This window comes from Thalassophryne amazonica, chromosome 4, assembly GCF_902500255.1.
Source record: "Thalassophryne amazonica chromosome 4, fThaAma1.1, whole genome shotgun sequence".
NCBI classification, from domain to species: Eukaryota; Metazoa; Chordata; class Actinopteri; order Batrachoidiformes; family Batrachoididae; genus Thalassophryne; species Thalassophryne amazonica.
Window position 1 is genome coordinate 40,167,827 of NC_047106.1, and position 16,754 is coordinate 40,184,580.

The window sequence follows — 16,754 nt, forward strand, 5'->3', positions numbered from 1 at the left end:
TCAGTTCAAATCCCAGCCTGACTGGAAAATCACTAAGGGCCCTTGGGCAAGGTCTTTAATCCCCTATTGCTCCTGGCGTGTAGTGAGCGCCTTGTGTGGCAGCACCCTGACATCGGGGTGAATATGAGGATGCAGATGGAAAAGCGCTATATAAATGCAGTCCATTTACCATTTAACACAAGCACAACTCCTCATGTGTCAGACAGAAGGTGCTCAGCTTCTGACACTTCTGGAAAGTGCTTTTACAGTATTTACACTGTGTGTGTGTGTGTGTGTGTGTGTGTGTGTGTGTGTGTGTGTGTGTGTGTGTGTGTGTGTGTGTGTGTGTGTGTGTGTGTGTGTGTGTGTGTGTGTGTGTGTGCGTGCGTGCATCTGTGGGAAGAAGGCAAAGTTTCTGATTAATGACTTTCATTTGGTGCAGGAGAATTCTTCACTGCTCAGGAGGACAACTGTATGTACATACGTGTGTATTAGTACAAGAAGACGAAACAAAAGGAAAGCAGGAAGGATGAAAAATCAGGCAGTTAATTTACAATTTCAGTCAGCAGTAAATGTGATTCAGGAGTTCAGACATATGTAATATATGCAGGTTGAAATATAAACAAATTTAAACAGACCTGTGAGTGTTAATCTCAGGTATCAACCATATCTGTTGTCATAACCAATTTTTAGGAAAGGTCTGTGATAACATCAGCAGTAAGAGCAAGTCAACACGATTTTTATTCTTGCCAGCTGTGCTGAATATATTAAAGACTTCCCCTTGAATATAATGAAATTCAGGAGCGTGATTCATTGTTCACTATTTGGAGAAAAGTTTACCCAACGTCATTTCACACGTCTGACCAATGGAAGGTCCTCTACCAAATGTCTGGGCATTTGAGTGTTTTCCACAGAACCTTTACCACTCACAGAGCTGCATGTTTCTGGGTAGAGAGATGTTTGTGAAATCTGCTGAAGCCAGTCTTCCAGCCCTTTAGTGTCACTGAGACCACGTACAGCCACTTTAACTCTTCCTTCATCCTTGGAGCCCTTGTACATCACGTGTACATAAGTAGTCACAGCCTTTGCCATGAAGGTCATAATTGAGCTCAGGTACATCCTGGTTCTCTGATTATTCTTGAGATATTTATACAGTTTAATTGGAGTCCATCTGGGGTAAGCTCAGTTGATTGGACTTCCTAGAGCTGGCCATCTAAACTGAGCGATCGGGGGAGAAGGGCCTTAGTCAGGGTCACCTACAGTGAAGCATGGTGGTGGCAGCATCATGCTGTGGGGATGTTTTTCAGTGGCAGGAACTGGGAGACTAGTCAGGATTGAGGGAAAGATGAGTGCAGCAATGTACAGAGACATCCTGGTATGAAAACCTGCCCCAGAGTGCTCTTGACCTCAGACTGGGGCGACGGTTCACCTTTCAGCAGAACAATGACCCTGAGCACACAGCCAAGATATCACAGGAGTTGCTGCATGACAACGCTGAATGTCCTTGAGTGGCCCAGCCAGACCTGAATCCGATTGAACATCTTTGGAGAGATGAATGACTGAAAATAGCTGTGCACCGACGCACCCCATCCAACCTGATGGAGCTTGTGAGATGCTGCAAAGAGGAATGGGAATAACTGCCCAAAAATAGATGCATCAAGCTTGTGTCATCATATTCAAGAAGACATGAGGGTGTAATTGCTGCCAAAGGTGCATCAACAAAGTGTTGAGCAAAGGGTGTGAATACTTACGTACATGTGATTTCTAAGTTTTTTATTTTTAATAAATTTGCTGGCCTTACTATGTGGTCATCAGACTTGGAGGCTAAACAGTGAGCTAAGGAAATGACTGAATGTCATTTGTACTAGGTTTGTTCACATGATCATTTAGTGTTGTTGGACTGACTGACTGCATTAAATGAACACCATAGCTGAACACTAGTTCAGACCATATTCTTGAAGTCTATCATGCATACAAGTAAAAAAAAAAAAAAAAAACCTAAGACCCTTCAGCTGCTCCCTTGTTTGTCACTCAGGAGTCAGCACAGCACATCCAAGGTTGGTCTGATACAACTCCAAATTACATGGAGAAACATCACAGGAGTGGGGTGTGAACCAGGAATGTTCTGCATTGAAACCAAGCACACTAATCACTTGGCCACCACCCTTGCATCATACATACAAGACATAGTTGATATTAAAACTGTTCAAATAATGCTTAAAATTAGTTGAATGCTGTAGTTTCTGAAGTATATGTTGCATTTTTTTTGTTTGCATGATTTAAGTACTGAGACGTAAATCATGCATTTGGTAATAATAATAATAATAATAATAATAATAATAATAATAATAGTAGTAACATAGCTATTCATATAGGGATTTGCCAGGAAGCAAAGCAATAAACAACATAAACTCCAATACTAAAAGAATAAATGCTTAAATAATTAATTCTAAACGTACACTACAATAATGCACAAAAATCTCAAAGAGCTGATGACACAGAAAAACAGTGCAACTTAAACAACAGTGCGACCTATATTTCAAAAAATATAGTCCCATGTTACAGTAACTTTATACCATGAGCACAGCTGGCAATTTTCCCAAATCAGAAATGGCTTTAGTTGTACATGGAGGCATGGCTACATGGTGCTTTTGTTTTTAATGTTATTTATTTCTTTTCTGTGTTTTAATCTATTTTGTTGTCCTACTTTGTCTTTAAAAGTTTGTGAATAAAAGAAATACATACATGGAGGTAAAATGTTGGACTATTTTGTGTGAATGCTATGCACCTCACCCACAGTTGCAGTTGGAAATTATCTCCACAAGTGTCTGTCTGAGTTCATGACTGAAAAAAGGTGTACCTGGGAGCTGATGATTCTCTGGGAGGATCTCTCTATGTTTGCAGGTAGACCAAAAAATGCAGGCTTGTCAACCTCTGGGAGATTCTCAATTACACTGCGATACTCCTGAGAAGACATGCACACATACACGTTAGGGGAAAAACTGGTGTCTGTACACTTTGGTGCAGGTGTGAGCTTTGTTTTTCCTTTCTGTGTGTAATTACTGTCCATAATTTGCTTTTGTATCAAAGCTTGTTACACATCTTAGCGATAACCAGCATCTACATTCTCATTTCAAACCATATTTAAAGTCTGGATCCCTATAAAAACTGAAACCACCCCTGTTCGTGCACTCAGTCCAGCCACAGAGAGGAGGGGGAAAAAAACATTATTATATGCTACAAACTAAAGTCATTAAAGCTTTTTGTTTCCATGAGTCGTCGTTATTTCATTGTTAATTTTTGACTTCAGATCATAGTCCCACTCGGTGCTCCTGCACATCGTCATGCATCATTAAGCACATCAGTGTTGGAATTTTTAGGCCAGGCTTTGCAGCCATGAGAGAATATCAATGCTCTGTGCCTGACCACATTTCATTTTTAGATAAACGTACTCACACGTATTGTGATGCGTCGGATGAAAACTAGCAATAACAGCGGCATTCCTTTGTGTGCCACTTTGCAACAGGTGTATCTTGACAAAATGCAGGCACTTTTTTTTTTTTACATTTGTCACTTTTATTTGGAGAAGACGACGTAATTCTTGGATAGAATAGTAAAATTAGGTGGTTGCTGCATCATCTGTCGTCATCCAACTTGGTTTCCCTTAGTTTCAATCATACCACGTCCAGTGGGATATGAGGGCCAGCAAAGCCTTCTGTGCTGGGAAAATGTATAAGAAAATACAGCCTTTGGGTTTTTTAAGATTTAAATCATAAAAAAAATTCTTTGGCACAACTATAATTTTATTCAAAGGCATTTAAATAAGGGATTCCTAATATTATTATACTGCCAATATGATCAAAATTCTCGAAACAATTTAGAATTTCTACCCCTGAAGGGGAGAAAGTAAACGATCAGATGCCATGATCGTTGGTAGCAATGTCATAGATCATGTCTGCGCGAGGGATGCTGGGAAGGAGACGACGACTGCCAATCGGAGTAAAGATGGCAACTGGCGGCTCACTCTAACAAAACCAGATAACACTTCTGAAGTGATTTCCAAGACATTTTACGATGTTAAGGGCCCCTTCACACATAGTACAAATGTGGCCGAATTGCGCATGAAGCAGGAATCGTATGCAATACGTGTAAAATCGGAGCTGCCTCCAACGCCTCATACACCTGTTACTACAACTATTCACGCACACCAGTGGCTGAAAGACAGAATGTGTGCTGCGAGAGCCCATTCAGACCCTCTTGGGGCAGGTGTCGGCCAAATTCCAGGTGGCACACATGAGCATCTAACACCACTCGCTTGGCACTTAGAAAATGTATGGTCATTCACGCTGTCAGCACGAAAACAGTCAGCAGACGATCAAGTTCGAGCTGGCGGTGAAATTTGTCTAAGTGCCCCCACAACTATGAAATTGCCAAGTACACATGTGGTGTGCCAGAGTTTTGGCTCCCCTCACAACATGTGTTTGTGTGTTTCACGCGCTCACCTGCTTCTCCCCCAACACATGGCGTGCATGTAGTTTGGTGCCTCTCATTTGATCACAAAGTGACACCTTGGTCTGTGCGCTGACCGGACAAGGGGCGTGGCTGGCTGCGGTGCTGGACGTCACAGCTGCAAAACATGTACTGTTCTTTGACGGACACACGCGTGTGTGTGCTTGCTGTCCTCATGTGGAAATACATAAAAACATATATCGCTTTTGCGACGGGCTGGAGAGCGCGCACAGCGAATGACACAACCAGCTGAAACGGACCGTCAGTTCAGGTGGACAGGCAGGAGGCGATCCGAACGTCATGTCTGTCTGACAGGACATGCGTGTCAGGCCGGACGCGTGTGGGCCCAACAAGCATGTCCTGTGAGTGGTGTGCCACAGGACTATACGAGGTCTGTCCGAAAAGTAACGGACCTTTTTATTTTTTTCAAAAACTATATAGATTTGAATCACGTGTGACTGCATCAGCCAAGCTTGAATCTTTGTGCGCATGCGTGAGTTTTTTCACGCCTGTCGGTTGTGTCATTCGCCTGTGGGCAGGCTTTGAGTGAGCACTGGTCCACCCCCCTCATCGGATTTTTATTGTCAGGGAAATGGCTGAGAGACTGCCGCTTTGCTCCATGAAATTTCTTTCAGAAACTGTTAGAGACAGCCAGTTGGAAACCATTCGAAAGATTCAGATGGATTTCGGTGAAGATTCTGTCGGCGTCACACGGATTAAGGAGTGTTAAAACCTTTTTAAAGACGGCCCAAAGTGGCGGAGGGCGCGCGGCGCACCGAGCGACAGGCTGGAACGTCCAGATCATTTCTAAACTGAACGCCGTGTTGATCAAGGGACATCGTGTGACTAACACAGAAATGGCAAGAGAGCTGGACATAGCACTTTTGCGGCACATTCCACTGTTACAGGAGATTTTGTAATGAAAGACATGCGGAGGATTTCGCGCATCGGCACGGAGCCGCTCATGGCGCACAACAAAAAAAAAAACACCTCTGTGTTGGAAGTCTCACAGGACATGTTGTGGCATGTCCAGCTGTTACACAATTTCTCGGATACTCACTCGACTGAAAAGCCATCGAAAGCCGTCTGAATCTTCTGAATGGTTTCCAACACGGAGGTGGTTTTTTTTGTGAGCCATGAGCGGCTCCGTGCCGACGCGCGAAATCCTCTGCACGTCTTTCATTACAAAATCTCCTGTAACAGTGGAATGTGCCGCAAAAGTGCTATGTCCAGCTCTCTTGCCATTTCTGTGGTAGTCACACGATGTCCCGGATCAACACAGCGTTCAGTTTAGAAATTATCTGGTCGTTCCAGCCTGTCGAAGGCCCCTCGGTGCGCCGCGCGCCCTCTGCCGCTGTGGGCCGTCTTTAAAAAGGTTTTAACACTCCTTAATCTGTGTGACGCCGACAGAATCTTCACCGAAATCCATCTGAATCTTTCGAATGGTTTCCAACTGGCTGTCTCTAACAGTTTCTGAAAAAAATTTCATGGAGCAAAGCGGCAGTCTCTCAGCCATTTCCCTGACAATAAAAATCCGACAAGGGGGGTGGACCAGTGCTCACTCAAAGCCTGCCCACAGGTGAATGACGCAACCGACAGGCGTGAAAAAACTCACGCATGCGCACGAAGGTTCAAGCTTGGCTGATGCAATCACACGTGATTCAAATCCATATCGTTTTTGAAAAAAATAAAAAGGTCTGTTACTTTTTGGACAGACCTCGTATACAGTGCGACAAATGCGCCACTTTCAGTCACGTATCAGCAGAAATACACTGTAACAAACACCGTTTGGTCAGTTATCACAGCTTTTTTCTCTTAAAAAAAAAAATCTGTTAATCTCTTTGTTGATTTTAGACATTTCACACCCCTGTTATAAGAAAATGATTGTAGTGCAGTGGAAATGTTTCTGTCTGGTAACCAGAGCTTTTGTAAACTGCAACTTCGAATCCCATGGGTGGCTGCGCAATGTAGTTACACATGCTCCTGCTGCACGGTGTCATGCACAAGCATGCATGACACTGTCGCATGCATGAAACCGTCGCAGTGGGATCATTCACGCCTGCCCGTCAGCTCAATGTTTTTGTGGTTCGCTCATACGAGCTGTTCCGCCGTGATTTGCCCTGATTTGTACTTATTCGTACTATGTGTGAAGGGGCCCTAAGCCCTGGTCAGACCGAATAGTAAAGCCATGAATAATGAGCCACGTATGGATTTGTCAGAAATTTCAGTGATAATTTGAATAATGAGCCACGTAACAACCATGATGTTCTTCTGAAAGAACTGCAGGAAATAGAAATAAAAAAAGGCTACAAGGGCTTTCTCAGAGTGGAACCTGCTCTGTTCCAGGTAGCCTGTCCTGTCCTTGTCGCCGCCAGGTACTCGGATAATGGGTCTATAACAGCCTCGTACTCAACACTAACATGCCGCGAACATCCTCGTTTGTCCTTGTAGTACCCCGTACACAACTTGCTCCACGCTGTTTTTGCTAAATTTTGAACTTCATGAAATTAGCACCATGCTCAGAGATGATCCGCGTTAGCCGAATAATCTGCCGCTACGAGCCTCTAAGAACCACTATTCTCCCACGTTTCTTGAATAACTCGATTTGCACAAAAAAATTCATGCTTCATGGCTCATCGTTCATTATTCATTATTCGGTCTGACCAGGGCTTTAGCGTGCATGCCCTGGGAATGAGCATCAAGCAAGTAGGCCACAGGTAATCTCAGAGGTAATCTCAAAGCCTCACGAATGCGCACAAACGCTTCCTGCTGCAGTTAGTCTGCACGACAGCATTAGAAGACAAAAAAAAGACAACATTCGCCATTCACACCCCCCGATAAATATGTTCTCTTCATTAAAATGAGCTGTAATTTTGCAATGTTATAAAAATAATAATATATTTATCGGACAAGGGGCGTATAAAGTATAATAATACTTGGATTTGGCAGAAACTGAGTTACATGAATTTTACCAACGTTCCAACCATTAGTTTACTTTACATTTATGTATAGAGACCAAAGTGGTGGGCAAGTGGTTCGTCAATGCTGCTGTCAGGTTTCTTGTCTGTTTTTTGTGTAGCAGTCCAACACCACAAAACTATGATGGGGTTCAAAATAAAGATAGGTTCTATTTCATTCCTCCTGACCGCCAGAGGGCGGTGCTTTAGCACCTGGATAACAACATGTGCGCAGCACAGAGGTCGATAATATATATGTACCAACAAAGTCACACCATTGGATGTGACCTGGGTGACGTCACTGGTTGTCTTTATATGCCAGTCGCACCCAGCACTGGCTTCTTTTCTACATTCTCGCATTCTTAGAGGTTGAGAACGCATTAAGATGCGATTGCCGCTCTCGCTTGTAGCCTCGCAACCCACCTTTGGTTGGAACTACGTGCACTGCACACGTCCTCCAGGAGGCTGCGAGACACGGCTTCACCGTTTTTTGTATCCTCTGACTGACGCCTGTCGTGAGTACACCTTCCGAAACGCCGGGTGTGCGCCTTCGCCGCTGCCCTGCTGGGTATTTTCCTCTGTGCACATTAGCTGTGTTGTTTCGACGAAAGCTGGCTATTTGTTTAGTTGTGTCACTAACCCCATTAACTACGTGGTAGTGTGTGCATCAGAACCAGTACAGAGCACTGTGTTGGGCTTGCCGTGAGTGTTTTCCACTCCTTGAAGTACTTCGTCTGCGCTGCCGCCATTTTGGTAAGTTTAACAGCTCTGCTAGCAGCTAGTGTTGTCGTCGTTGCTGTAAGTGACTTAGCACTTGGGCTGTGAGTTTTTCGGCTGTGTGCATCGTGTTATTACTGTGGCTGTGTGTTCAAGCTCCGTGCCTTGTATTAACTTTTACACTGTGAGTGCTTCACACTCCGGGCCTTGTATTAGTTTTTATACTGGGAGCGCTTCACGCTCAAGTATGCGGCTGGCAGTGCTTCACGCTCTGTGCCTCGTGTCAAGTCTGCGGCTGGAGTGCTTCACGCTCCGTGCCTCATGTCAAGTCAACGGCTGTGAGTGCTTCACGGTCCGTGCCTCGTGTCAAGTCGACGGCTGTGAGTGCTTCACACTCCGTGCCTCGTGTCAAGTCGACAGCTGTGAGTGCTTCATGCGCCGTGCCTTGTGTTAGCATTATGCTGCGAGTGATTTACGCTCTGTGCCTTGCGTTATTATTTACACTGCGTGTGATTCACGCTTTGTCTTTCTATCTGTAACCATCAGGGCTTGCGTTAGCATCTGCACGCAGTCCACAATGTTGACAGGGCCTTTGTTGCATGGCTGTAGTACCTGTTTGGCTCCCTTGAGCCCAGAAGATGGACATATGTTTTGCCCCTCGTGCCTTGGGATCGGACACCTGAGGGAAGCCCTGACTGGCAATACCTGCCTTAATTGTGCCAGTATGCCACTGGCAGAGAGATCTGCTAGACTTGCAGCATTGGAAAGTGGAATGTCTAGTGCGACTTTGGCCTCCAGCCCCAGGAAGGAACTAAAGCGCCATAAACGCCCACATGCAGAAGCCCCTTCTGCTAAGAAGGTTACTCATGACCATGCTTTGGCTGAAAAGGTCGAAACGTTGACTTCTGAGTTTGCTCAGATTAAGTCCTTGCTTCTGAATCTACAGCCTAGGGATGCTGTGACAGTTCCTGCTGTCCCTAATGAGGCTGTTCAGACCAATGTAGTTACTCAGCAGGAGGAAGATGTCATGTCTATTGCTGCAACTGATTCCTTGTACATGAAAAGTGATAGAAACTGTGTGGAGGATCAGGAGAAAAGGGGTCTTTCGCCAAGCCATTCATTAGTGGGCTTTCACACCTCTGAGGCAGAGTCCCTGCCGCAAACCGGACCTGGACTATCCTTTGTCAAGCAAGCTGTTCAGTTGGCTTTATCCAGGCTTGGGACTGACAATCCCCCTGCGGAAACCACCGCTTCAAGTGCCATTTTCAAAGTCACTCAGAAGCCTGAGTTCAACGTTCCAGTTTCACAACCATATATCGAGGAGCTCCACCGATGTTGGGCGGACCCCAAATCATTGACCCATCTATCACAGGACTGCAGAGCCCTTAGCTCTATGTGTGATTCGGCGCAGTATGGTCTGAACCGTATGCCCGCCGTTGACAGCATTATCACAAAACTGGTTGTGGCTCCGGCTGATGCTTCTCGGCCGGATGCCTGCTGCCCACAACCTCAGTGTAGGGTCACGACCTCCTCACCAAAAGCTATATCATAGCTGCTCGCACTGGTCGTCTAGGCAACTCACTGTCCCATTTAGCCCTTGCCCTCTCAAAGTCTTTGAGGGAGGCAGAGGTTGATGATGCTACTCAAAGTCTTAGTGATGCCTCACTCCAAACCTTTGCTTATATGTCCAGAGAGCTTGGCAGACTGATGTCAACCCTTACCATCACTAGACGTCAGGTGTGACTTGCGCAGTCCCCCCATCCGAATCCTGCAGAGGCACACTCCCTTCACTGCCGGTTCTTCCAGGCCAAGTATTTGGACCTGCGGCCCACAAACTTTGGAGCGTGCTGTTGAGGCTAGTAAAGCAACAGTTTGTTAACCTACACCAGTCTTCCAGACCTCAGCCAGTCAGACGTGCTACAGCTTTTCACTCTACAACCAGGCTCCCGCCGACTCCCAGAGCTGCACGTGCTTTCGCAATTGAGGGCCAGCTCTCCCAGCGGCCTGCATTTTGGGGGCCTACGGGCAGACTCCTGAGAAATGAACGGTTTCACAGGGCTTCCAGTAATCGCGCCCAGAGGTCCTCAGGGATGCGAGGCAGAGGTGGTCGGGTCTGACTGCCAACGTTTGGCCCCCAGCCGTTTTTCATGAAATCATCTAAGCCACTGGGATGCTCAAGTTCAAGACCCATGGGTCATTTCAACCTTGTTCGAGGGCTACAGAATTCAGTTCAGATGCCGTCCTCCAAAGTTCAATGGGGTGAGGATGACTGTTGTTTCCGACTCTGTGCAGTCTGCCGCCCTACAACGGGAGATTTTGGAACTGCTGGAGAAGGGGGCCATAGAGCCAGTTCACTGTTCAGACCAGCTCAGGGGGTTCTACTCAATTTACTTCCTTGTTCCAAAGAAGGATGGCGGCTTTCGTCCTATCCTCGATCTCCGACATCTGAATCGTTATATCAAAGTGCTGCAGTTTCACATGCTCTGCACAGTACACGTCCTTCAAACTATCACACCAGGAGACTGGTTCACAAGTGTGGACTTAAAGGACGCCTATTTCCATGTGCCAGTGGCGCCTCGTCACAGGAAGTTTGTTTTCGAAGGTCAGGCATACCAGTTCAGGGTGCTTCCTTTCGGCCTCTTTCTCGCCCCTCGTACATTTACCAGATGTATGGCTGATGCAGATACCAGATACCAGATGCAGGCGCACAATGACACAGCTCTCCTACTGAACCATGTCTCTCAGTTAAGTTCTCTTGTTCCTAGTCAACAAACGACCTTCATTGGCATTGCCATCAACTCCCTGACTATGACTGCATCGCCATCCCCGCAGAGAGTGGATGATGTAATTCATCTCGTCTCACACATTCAACGGGCTGTGACGCTGCCTTTTGGTTTGCTGCTCCAGTTGATGGGCAAATTGACTGCAATGTCGCTAGTGGTACCTTTGGGACTTCTGTTTTTATGTCCCCTACAGATTTGAATCAACAACCTAGGCCTCAACTCAAAGTTGCATCAGCACAGGCTTGTACGACTCTCCAGTGCCTTCTGCACCTCAGACCCTGGGGGAACGTGGACTTCATCTGCAAGGGTGTCCCTCTAGGCTCCCTCCCTTCTCGCCGAGAGGTGGTTGTTACAGATGCATCACTCAATGGTTGGGGGACCGTGTGGAATCACAGGATGGTGAGGGGTGTCTGGAGTCCTCAGGAGAGACTCCAACACATAAACGTGCTGGAGCTTTGCGCTGTGCGACTGCCTCTCAAGCATTTCCTCCCGGCCCTGAGAGGAAGACATGTTCTTGTCCGGTCGGACAACACGTCAACAGTCTATCACATAAACCGTCAGGGGGCCCACCAGGTCCAATCACTCATTGGCAGAAACTTGGAGGCTTCTCTTATGGGCGTTGCCTCGCCTTCAAAGTGTCAGAGCAGTTCATCTGCCCGGCGTACAGAACAGCGTTGCGGACTTACTCTCCAGACAGAAACCACCACCGGGAGAGTGGAGACTGAACCCGATTGTGTTCCAAATGATTTGGCAGAAGTATGGTGTAGTGGAAGTGGACCTTTTCGCTTCAAGCACCTCAACACACTGCCCACGGTGGTACTCCCTCTCGGAACCAGACAGCCCACTGGGGCACGATGCATTGGCTCACCCGTGGCCAGATTGCCTCCTTTATGCCTTCCCTCCTCTCCCGCTGCTAATGTTGACACTGCACAGGATAGACCAGAGCAGCCACAGCGTGCTGCTGGTTGCTCGGTTCTGGCCAGGGAGGATTTGGTTTCCCATGATTTACAAACTCCTCGAGGGGGAACCTTGGGCTCTCCCGGAGAGGAAGGATTTGTTGTCACAGCTACAGGGGAGGATTTGGCACCCTCACCCAGAACGCCTTCAACTGTATGTGTGGCCGTTGAGGGGCCGGACTCCGTGTTAAGTTCTTGTGACCAGGTCGTTGTTCAGACTATCCTTAATTCACGTGCTGCTTCTACCAGGGCTTTGTATGACAACAGATGGAAGCTGTTTGCGTGGTGGTGTGAGAACCAAAAGTTAGACCCGGAGCGTTGCCCTGTGCCTATTCTCAAATATTTACAAGAACTGCAGGAGAAAGAACTTTCTGTCGCTACCTTGAAGGTTTATGTTGCTGCGATCTCTGCCCGGCACGTCTACGTTGATGGCCGGTCAGTGGGTTCACATCTCTTAATGTGTCGTTTTTTGAAAGGTGTTCTACGTTTGCGGCCTCCAAGACTTGCACGTGTACCTTCATGGGACCTTCCTCTAGTCCTGGAGGGTTTAAGCTTATTCCCTTTCAAACCAGTTGAAAGTGCTGATCTTAAATGGGTGTCAGTGAAGACTGCCTTTCGACTTGCACTGTCTTCGGCTAAGTGGGTGGGAGAGCTCCATGCCCTATCAGTCGCTGGGGACTGTTTGCGATGGAATTCTGACAGATCTGGGGTTATGCTGTGGCCTAATCCGTCCTTTTTACCCAAGAGAATTTCAACCTTTCATGTTAACCAGCCAGTTTCCTTGGCTGTGTATGCCCCGCATTCTGATCCAGGATGATCTGTTTTAGATTCCCTGTGTCCTGTCCGAATGCTGAAGCAGTACATTAGTGCGACTGCCGGGATATGAAAAACGGATGCCCTGTTTGTGTGTTACGGTGATCACAAAAGAGGCTGTGCTGTCTCAAAGCAGCAACTCTCGCATTGGGTCATGGATGCCATTTTACAAGTATACAGGTCCAGAGGTCTTCAGCCTCGTAAGGTTACATGCCATTCCAACAGAGGGGTGTTCAACTCCTGGGCTGCACTGAGAGGTGTCCCTTTAAGTGATATTTGTGCTGCTGCTATGTGGGCTTCGTCCTGTACCTTCGCCCACTATTACAGACTGAATGTGGCTGCTCCTCCTGTGGTGACTTCGGCGGTGTTGTCTGCCTCCACTCCCCACTGCTGATGCGAGGTGAGTGTGACTCTTCGTGACCTTGTTGGTATTAAGTCATCCAGGTGCTAAAGCACTGCCCTCTGGCAGTCAGGAGGAATGAAATAGAACGAGAGTTACAAATGTAACTACGGTTCTATGAATTCCGGATAACCGCCAGAGTTGCTTGTCACTCAGAGTTATCCAGGTGTTAAAGCACCGCCCTCTGGCGGTCATCCGGAATTCATAGAACCGTAGTTACATTCGTAACTCTCGTTTCATAGTAGTTTTCCATAAATATTTTTCTCCATTCACATGAAAATGGTTTCACAGTAAATGACAGTTGCATGTGTGCTCAGCGAAGGAAAAAGTGAACTGTGGTCTGCTTGTTATGCTTGTTTTACCAAACAAGCATGAAGCAAGCTGAGAATACATTAAATATGTGACAATGATTCTTTTTTTTTTTTTTCTCAGGTGGCACCATCTGTAGGTAAACCTCTTTTTGTAGAGAAAGCTTTGAAAATAAAGGAATACAGAGTGCATTGTAAATGGATTTTACTGCTATTAAAAAAAAAGGGCAGAGGTCAATGCTTTAGCCAGTAGTACTTTGAGAATTTTAAAGGTTGCTTTTTTACATTCACCAAAGTGGTGATTCACAAGTAAATTGGGCTCACCACATTGTGCATTTATTAGCCAGGTGCAAGATCCATGCCTAGGTGTAACATGCACAGCTCACCATTGCTATAATTTGAGATACATTTGTTTGTGTGTTTGTTTGTTTCACTTCTCTGAGGTGCTCTGGCCAATTCCCACCAAACCTGCTATGTACATGTAGGTTGACCCCAGGGTTTGAGGCAAAGATCAAGGTCACAGAGGTCAAAATATCATGTTCACTCCAATGTCCACCAAACAGCACACGTGTAGGTGGGTTCTGGAATTACAGAGAGGAGGCCAAATTGGTCAAAAGTCAGTCACTGGCGGTCAAAGGTCAAAATTACATTTTTCATGATGAACTGCACTGAACCTGGCACCCATATGGAATGGATCGTGAAACTGCCCAGCAAGCTCAAATTTGCCAAAGGTCAGTGAGAGGTCAAGGTCACATCTGCCAGTCTGTTGGGCTTGTCCTCCCTAATACTTTTGCTGTATTCTAGAATTGCACTGGCAAGGTCAGTCACTTGGGAGAAAGTAATAAATCACTGAGGTCAAATGCAAGAGTGCCATAGCCATAACTGACTTCATGCCCATGAGTACTATTACCGAGTTAACCAAATTGTGGGGTTATAACTGCTCAGAAAACAGAACAAAGCTCAATATATACAGAGAGATTCTGAATACAAATGCAGACTCATCTCAAGATAAATGTGGCTGTCTTTAATTCTAACCAGAAAAATATATATATATATACAAATTTTAATGAAGTGTAACTAACATGTAATGCATACAGTATTCATTCCTGTCATCCTACCATTATGGAACAAGACTTTGGGAGGATGATCTGAAATGGAAAGATTTGTGTTCCTCCTCTGCTCTTACGCTGCCCAGCTGAGAGAGACGAGGAGAGAAGATGTGAGGAGAAGAACTGCTTCAGATAGGAGCGTAAAATGCAGAGGTCGGAAGGGTTGTCGATGCGTCCACCATAGATGGCATTCTCCAAAAGGCCATGGACGAATTCCCACTGGAAAGCTTTACCACCTTGAACACACAAAGACAAACAGTCACACACATGCACAATATACAGCACGGAGTGAGTGGGAAAAACAAAATATTTCCACAGCTGTGCCTTGTCACTCACAGACTCTGAGTTGTGTGCACTGTGCACACAGCTGTCTATGTGGGATGGCGCAAGCATGTATGGACTTCCAGCTGATGGTGCCATGGCATATTTAGCTTTGTGGTGAGCTCCTGCAGAGTGGTTTATTAATTTATTTATTTTTGATTTACTACTTGTCACTTCTGTTGATTTTATTGAGCAAACAGAATTTTTAGGCTTTTCGTTAGTTACATTTTCTGTTTTGATTATTACTATGCAAACTATATATAATTATAGACTTTTAATTTCGGTGTACCTGTGATTATGCTGACCAGGTCCGCATAATCACAGGTACACCGAAATCAAAAGTCTATAACTGCTTTATTATATGGTAAACAAGAAAACTGGGAGCTTGTCAAACATACTAAAACTGAAAAATCAATCTCAAGTTTCAACTCTTTATTATTACTGCCATACTGCACCAACTGACATCCCATCGATCGACTGGAGAAGCCAGTTAAGTCCGTGACAAAGTCATCAGGCTTGTTTTCTTATAAGGTTCGCCATTCGCCTGTTTAGCTTCCGCGTAAAATCGAACGAGTACTCAGTCAAGCATCCATCTGTTATAAGTTTCAAAGTTGGGCGCATGTCCCTTTTCAGTGACGTACTTGCGAAACAGGTTGGCTGCTGACTGTGTATTTCTGTGGGTGTTCTTCACATCTTTTTCTTGTAAAATTCATTTTAAGTCAGCGTTGCTAACAGACGCAAACCTGTCTTCTGCTATCTTGTCAACAAACTGACAGCCAAAGCCAGCGTTGTATCGTGTTATCTGATTGGTCGTTATCGATAGAAGCCATCGCTCAATTAGCTAGCGCTATACTGCACGCGAGGTGTAGTCATTTCGCACTACTACTCGTCTACTCGTCTCTGCCAGCGGTCAACTCGGCATGTGGTACAGCTCAGAAAGTGGCAAATGGGCCAATCAGAAGTTGGCAAAATCCCATACCATATAATAAAGTTTAATAAAGGACGCAATACCATTCAGATCACCCACAGTGACTCACTGTCTTGTAGTGGATCCTTTTTTCTGCCACTGGAGGCTAGCATGGCTAGTAAGACTCAGCTTGCTCCCACTATCAATGTTGCCAGACTTAAAACCGAGCTCCTCTTGGCTTTACATGAAGATGTTGCCACTATAGTTAAAGAAGCGCTACATGCTACCCTTAGCAACATCCTTTCATCCATCAAGTCTGAATTGCTTTCTTTCAGAAATTAATTATCCTCCAATTTGCTGCTATGCAGCTTAGCTTCACCGGGCCATAAATAACCGTGGCTGAAACAGAACAGTCCTTGGCTACCTGTACAGACGACATTGTAAGCCTTCAAACCAAAGTGGAACATTTGTCTAAAAGAGTAGCAAAGTTGGAAGACAAGTGTGAAGATTTGGAGTCCAGGGGCCTCATGTACAAGTGTGCGTATGCACAAAAACCTGGCGTACGCCCATCTTCACGTCCATGTGCTGATGTACCAAAAGTGATTTGAGCGTGGAAATGTGCAATGCGTGATGCAAATATCCTGGCTGACCATGCTGTGCGTCCTGGCATCAGGGGCATTCCAGCGTGAGCTGGATGATCGGTCAGGAGTGTGCCAGTAAACTTTGCACCGAGCCACAATCATCCAAATGTTATCAGGTACATTCCAACATTACAGCACATTTTCCAGAGAGAGCCGGTTTCCCAAATGTAATCGCAGCTGTTGATTGCATACAATTTGCTGTAAAGGCGCCATCACATGATGATTTTTTTTCTGTTAACAGGAAACATGTTGTGAAAGTGTCGTGACACAGACCCACAACAGGGGGCGTTAATGAACAGACAATGGATAAGCCAAAAGTAACAATTTAATGTTGTGAATCGCACAACGACGTAC

General features: G+C 45.8%; 1 protein-coding gene across 1 annotated transcript in view; it reads right to left on the bottom strand.

Moving 5' to 3' along the window:
- LOC117508088 (cytoplasmic dynein 2 heavy chain 1) overlaps positions 1 to 16,754 on the bottom strand; it is a 370,951-nt gene that overhangs the window by 23,799 nt on the left and 330,398 nt on the right. The window contains exons 88-89 of the mRNA XM_034167743.1: positions 14,541 to 14,767; positions 2,840 to 2,944 (exon numbers count right to left, since the gene is read on the bottom strand). Coding sequence (XP_034023634.1) covers positions 2,840 to 2,944; positions 14,541 to 14,767 — 332 coding nt within the window. The remainder of the gene's footprint in view (positions 1 to 2,839; positions 2,945 to 14,540; positions 14,768 to 16,754) is intronic.